This window comes from Dermacentor albipictus, chromosome 2 (genome assembly GCF_038994185.2).
Source record: "Dermacentor albipictus isolate Rhodes 1998 colony chromosome 2, USDA_Dalb.pri_finalv2, whole genome shotgun sequence".
Classification (NCBI taxonomy): domain Eukaryota; kingdom Metazoa; phylum Arthropoda; class Arachnida; order Ixodida; family Ixodidae; genus Dermacentor; species Dermacentor albipictus.
The window spans coordinates 182,762,518-182,769,172 of NC_091822.1; the positions used below are offsets into that span (position 1 = coordinate 182,762,518).

At 47.9% G+C, this 6,655-nt stretch overlaps 1 protein-coding gene across 2 annotated transcripts in view; it reads left to right on the forward strand.

Annotated features, from left to right (window-relative positions):
• LOC135920373 (lysosomal acid lipase/cholesteryl ester hydrolase-like) overlaps positions 1-5,869 on the forward strand; it is a 66,139-nt gene extending 60,270 nt beyond the window's left edge. For both annotated transcript variants that reach the window (XM_065454647.2, XM_065454638.2), the window contains exons 7-9: positions 327-398; positions 4,435-4,503; positions 5,234-5,869. In XM_065454647.2, the coding sequence (XP_065310719.1) occupies positions 327-398; positions 4,435-4,503; positions 5,234-5,503 (411 nt within the window). In that variant the 3' untranslated portion in view covers positions 5,504-5,869. The remainder of the gene's footprint in view (positions 1-326; positions 399-4,434; positions 4,504-5,233) is intronic.
• The last annotated feature ends 786 nt before the right edge of the window (positions 5,870-6,655 follow it).

Genomic DNA, 6,655 nt, shown 5'->3' on the forward strand with positions numbered 1-6,655 from the left:
CAGCTTCCTTAACATGGGTTGGAATTTACTTGCACATTAACCAGAACTACGACATGGAAGTCATTAACTGCACCTAAGTCTAAGCGCACGTTTCTCTTTGCTTTTCACTTCCATCGGAGTCCCGCGAGCCTCAAGTTTCCTTCAAATTAAAGCAGACGAAAGACAGGCGAACAGTAAAAGAACAAAGGAGAACATAATCAAGTGCATCGCTATAGTAACCAGCGTACCGTACGTTAAAAAAAAATCGCAGATAAGATTCTACTGTTTTCTCGAACGCAATGCGTCGGGATGACATTTTCGTGCAGCCCCATGTCTCACTCTTGCAGACTCGACTCCCCGTCCTCGTGAGCCACACGCCGGCTGGTACGTCGGTGAGGAACATGGCGCACTACGCTCAGGTGAGACGAAAGATAGATCATTGCTCGTATACGATGCGTGTTTGTGTGTGTGCGTGTGTGTGTGTGTCCAGTTGCGAATATGCGCGAAACAAGCTTGCTTGCTTTATATTGTCACGTCATAGTCACGCCGAACAACGACAGTGGCACAGCACAAGTCGCGAAAGACTAACTACTTATTGGGCGGACCTGTGCCCAGAAAGATCAAGTAACACTCATCCGGGGGTGGGTGGGGGGGGGGGGGTATTCTGCAAGAGTCCGCCTAGTGGACTGTCCATTTCGGCCGCTTCTGATTGGATGTAGCTGTGCGAGTGAGGAGGATAAGAGCGGCCCCAGCCAATCAGCACGACCGAAATGGACAGTCCACTAAGTGGACTCCTACAAAGTACCCCCCCCCCCCCCCCCCCCCCCCCCAGCACTGTCACATCGGCGAGCACACTAGTCTGTCGTCGAAAATGTGATCTGGAAGTCAAACGCGTCGGCTTTCATGACTGGTCGAAGGTTCCAGCATGACCGCTGGTGCTCACGCGTACCTTCCGGGAAGTACAAGCAACACCACTAGCGTACAATATGATTACGCATTCAATATGATTACACAGCGCCCGGTGGGAACATGGACGACAGATATAATAAACGATAACATTCGAGTAGTTTCCAAATCATGCAGGCGCGTCTTGCGCTGGGCGGTAACTAGCGATAAAATTTAGGAGGAATGCTCAGGTTTTACGTGCCAAAACCATGACTTGATTATCAGTCACACCGTATACATATAGTGGGGTACTCCGGATTAATTTTGACAACCAGGGGATCTTTAACGTGCCGAAATGCAGGGGACGACTGGCGTTTTTGCCTTTCGCCCCCATCGAAATGCGGCCGGGATTTGATCCCGCGAACCTCGTGCTTAGCAGCGTAACACCATAGCCGCTAAGCCACCGCAGCGGGTAGCGATAACATTTCACGGCTGAGATGGGGTCCCCCGGAAAAAGGATAAACAAGTACACGTGTCAGTGTTGATATAGAACGACAAGAGATAAAGGCCGCCTCGAAGCAGCTGCCATGAAGCTAACTACAGATACAAGCTAGTGCCTGTTCCTTTCAATCGCCATATCGGTCGTGCTTACCGTAACATTGTAAATATGCCTTGTAAATAGCTCCCTGCCTGTGTTTGACGCGACATTCGGAGAACGTTCCCCGTATAACCGCCGTAGAGCTTCGCAGTGGTCGCAACGCTGACCATCCCACAAAGCCCTGTGGTGATGGGATCTCCCGTATAGATGCGATCGAAGAGGCTCACTCTCGCTCACTTACGTATCTCACGAGACGTTGACTTTTTACTTCAACTCGATGTTTATATATATATATATATATAGTAATATACGCCACTGAGGCAGGGTGTATTGTGTAAGGAAACAGGACAAGCGCTGCGCTCGCAACAATAATTGAATTCGAACGTCACAGTAATATATACACACAGGCCTCGTAAACGTGGAAACAAAAATAAACACCCAAACCATCTTTCCGCTGGTGGTCTTGCACAAGTAAAGAAACCCTCCTTCTACAAAAGTAATCTTCTGCGAGTAAACAAACCCGCCTTCAGCACAAATAATCTTGTCCGGAAGGAAAACTTCTGATCCTTTTGCAATAACACAGCTCGAAGGGCCCACTAAGCCGGCTTCACGCAGCTAAAGCAAAGCAGAGTCAAACAAATATGCTCAACAAATAAATACATTCGAAGTGCCTCACGCACTATCTACACAGTTATAGAGGTACCATCAGCGTCAAATGAAATGTGAAGAAGGCAGCGCGTGGCCCAAGCATAAGTGAAGGTATATAGTGCGCGCCGTCTAGTCATCACCATTATTTACAGTCGTGTACATTCGGTTCGGCCGCACTGCGCAAGTTTGCCGACCGAAAGAATGAAATTGGAGCACAAGCCGCAAACCGCATGTACGAATCAATCTCTATGACGGCGCAAACTGCACCATGGTCACCGCTGTTTGCGTTTCATTTTGACGCCGATAGCACTTATGGTTTCGGCGAACTGTGCGAGAATACTCGCCATAAACTGCAATCTTTTCTCTTTTGTTTTCTTTTCTTTTCTCCCTTGCGAACATAATAACCGGAACAGAAGAGAGAGAGAGAGAGAGAGAGAGAGAGAGGAAAGGGGAAAGGGGAAAGGCAGGGAGGTTAACCAGAGAAAAAAATCCGGTTGGCTACCCTACGCTGGGGAGAGAGGGGAGGGGGAGGTAAAGTGGGAACAAAGTAGAGATAAGGAAAGTAAGGAACAGAAGCGAAAATATCTCACTATAGGAGGTCTCGCGCAGTGCGACCAAACAAAATGTGCGCGCTTGTCAATGATGATGACTGAACGGCGCGTACTATACCTCCCCCTATGCTTGAGCCACTCGCTCCACTGTTCACGTTTCATTTGACGCCGATAGTATACTGTGCACGTATGTATAAACTCACACGGCTATTCTATTACATATGCGCATTAACTTACACGTACATGTGCGGCAAACAGATCATTCAACGCCCTGCAAATATCTGACATGCATTACATACTTATGTAGAGACTGGCGGAATAGCTCTTTTATGCAACACGTGCACAGCGCGTAGCTGCCCTCAAAAGCATTAATCGAGTTTCGAGTTCTGAGCAGGGATAATGTAGCGATCCCTTTTGCTAAATTCTATTTCTTCCTTATCATTCACCACACACGACCGGCTGACCGTGGTGATAACGAAGGCGGTGGGCCACCCGGGCCAATCACGAAGCCAGAAAAAAGAAAACTATATTATCACGTGCCAAAACCACGATATGATTATGAGATGCACGCCGTAGCGGAGGATTCCAGATTAATTTTGACTACCTGCGGTTCTTCAACATGCCCCTTTGCGCGATAGACGGGTTCTTTTTGCATTTTGCCCCCATCGAAACCCGTCCCACGCGGCCGGGGTTTGATTCCACGCCCTCGGGCTCAGCAGCGCAACACAAAGCCACTACGTCGCCACGGCGGGTAGGAATCAGAATAGAATTGCCACATTATCCCGAGCTTGTTCTCTTTCTATACGTTTGTTGAAAGTGCTGTATTGAACATGCCTCATTAAATGGAGAGCATGCGAATTAAGGAAGCCCCGCCATGCTCATACAACGTCTCAGTCTACTACGGAAATTGCTCAAATTGTCAGCCGGAACGTGAAGAGGCAACATTTGCCAAACTATGCAACTTTCGGTATTCGGTACCCTATACGTGTTCGCAGTTACGATAACTGTGCACTTCTAGAAATAACCACAAGGAAATGAATTGACGTGAAGTTTGTGCGCGGTGGTTTTCTGCGCCTGCGGCAATACTAAATATTATATATACCGTATTTGCACGAATGTAACAAGTTTCTTTTGCGTTGTATTCGTGGCCGCGTTATTTACTTGCAGATACGGTTGTGTACGTACGATTAAACGAAAACGATTAAACGTACGTACGATTAAAACGTGACAGCTAGAACGCATGGGTGCCTCAAGTTTTGTAAATGTAAATGAGTAGTCTGCAGACTCCATTTTGTATGAGCAGCCCGCAAAAACGTACTGGCTTTTGACCGCCTTCTCGCGTTAAGCTATAGTTGCATCACATCGGGTTTCATCTACCTACACCCGTTAACATCGATTGGATCGATTCGATTAGATTCTAGTGTTTTATGCGTCAAAACCGCGATTTGATTACGGGCACGCCGTAGTGAGGGACCCCGGATTAACTTTGGCCACCTGGGGTTCTTCAACGTGCACCCAATGCACGGCCCACGGGCGTTTTTGCATGTCACCCCCATCGAAATGTGGCCGCCGCGGCCGGGATTCGATGCCGGGCCCTCGGGATGAGTAGCACAACGACATAGCCACTACGCCACCAGGGCGGTATCGATTCGATGGCCGAACATTTTAAGGTCAGCTCTACATTTGCTTAGCTTTCTTTCACTGCATCGTAGTATTTTTGAACGAATTTGCTCATTTTCGCATCTGTGCCCTCTGTTTCGTTCTCTGTTTTAGTTAGTGCTAAGTGAGAAGTTCCAGAAATTCGACTTCGGCAAGACCAGGAATCGAGTCCGCTACGGACAGGTAAGGAGCTCTTGACATTCTTTGGTTGTGGCGTATAGCTTGCAGCGTAGGTTAGAGGGCCGGGGATGTAGTTCATGCGCTGCTGAACGCTTATATCCCTTTTACAGGGCAAAAGCGTCATCGTTGTCAGTTATAGTCTTTTCAAAGTGTACAACGTCTCGCACACCGAAAGAAATAAGTCATCTAGTTTTTAGCTCTGCTGCAGGGCACACTTATGGAGAGCAAATATGAAATGTTTATGTGCAGCAAGTGTTAACGAACACAGAAACGCTAAAATAATGAAATATCATATACCAAGCCAAGTTGCAAGGGACACATATTGATTAGTGCTTTCGGTTTACGCTATGAGGCCCGTGGCTGCTGTGACGTAGCCATGCTTCAAGCATCGATCCGCGTTGCAAACCGTAATAAACCACTCGCGCGCACACATGTGGCGTACCGGTATCAGGATCGGCCCACCGAGTCATCACCTATGATTACACTGTCCGCGGGACCGGCCCAGTTTGCTGGGCCAGGTGATCCATGTACAGTGGAGGAAAGCGCCAGAAAGAGCTCCGCTTTAGAGGCCATTGCGCATGAAGCTTGCTATCAAATCATTTCAAAGCATTTCTCTTTTGTCTTTGAGAAAGAAAGAAAGCGGGAGAAGAATGTAACAGAAGCCGGCTCTTTTTAAAGTTCTCACTTGCGCGTTGCTCTTTTTTTTTTTTTTGCCCTCGCTTCTTCTACGTAGGAGACGCCTCCCGTGTACAACCTGTCGCGGGTAACGGCGCCTGTGGCGCTGTACTGGAGCACCGGAGACTGGCTGGCCGACCCGAAAGACGTGTCGCAGCTCCGCGACCAGCTGCCCCGGCTGGTGCTGGACTTTCGCGTGCGAGACCCGTCCTTCACGCACCTGGACTTCAGCGTGGGCGTCGGCGCGCGGCGCCTGGTGTACGAGCCCCTCATGAAGGCCATGGCCAGCGTGCGGACTCTGTTGCACCGTTTTTACCCCGAATCGTGAACATTGCCGCGGAAACTGCGCAACGAACCATTGGTAGCGAAAGGTGTTCAGCCCCAAACCACTTGCGGAACTCGGAGTTTCCAGATCTGGGCATCGTCCTCAGGGGCCGATCGAAGTGTGGCGAACCTGGCATCTCAAGAAAAATTCTTGATGGCAAGGTGGCATCGTTAGTGCTCCTCCCAATGACGCTAGAATTCAGGTGCTACATTAACAAAAAAAAAGAACTATGTATATATATGTACACAGTCTTAGAATGACGGAAACCGATGACTAAAGTAACAACAAAAAATTAGCATAACCACTTTTGTAGCACTTTGTCGCACGAAAAAGAGAGACCCAAATCTAAATAAATGCCTATACGTGTTACTTCTGGGGTTTCACGCACTCAAGTCACCAGGCTTATGGCGCAAAAGCAATTTAGAAAAAAAAAGACCTTTGCCCATGCATATTTTTTGTATTTCTCCTCTGTTGTTGTGCAGGCGGTAAAAAAAATTTCGGAAGTTAAAAATACCGGCCTTCAACTACTTAGACCACGTTCTCACAAACTCCATCGTTTCGTTATGACCTGACATTTCCTCTTATGACCGACATGACCTGTTGATTCGGACAAATTACGGACACAGTCATGCTTTGACTTAGGTATCCACTGAGCTTCCGCAACTATGACCTCGGAGATTGAGCGGCGTGGCTCTAAGCCACGTCGACCGATCACAGAGGCCGTGCTGTAACACTAAATAACGATCTCTGCGATGCGAAGTTGTTTGATAAGCATATCATTTGCTCTATGGCCTAGTCGACGTCAAAAGTACTCGGTTAGAAATTATACATCGAGGATTTTCTGAGGAGTATTGTAGAAGCGCAGAGACCACTATATTCGATACAAGTGTCAATGAAAGAATGGGATTACGCGTAATGTTAACTCTCTCCAACGTGTTCGCGTGCAAGTCTCGAGAAGTCTACATGTTGAAAACAGCGCCGCGGACGATGGGTAACAGCAGAATTAAGGCGGACTACACAGAGGAGGAGGTGGAGGATATCAATTTCTCAGCGATTTGTGCGATAATTACTTGCTTGAAGAACCCATCTTTACTAAATTTGTCTGATCGACGCTGAGAGCTCTTGATTATAAAGCGTTATGCCACGAACGTCTAA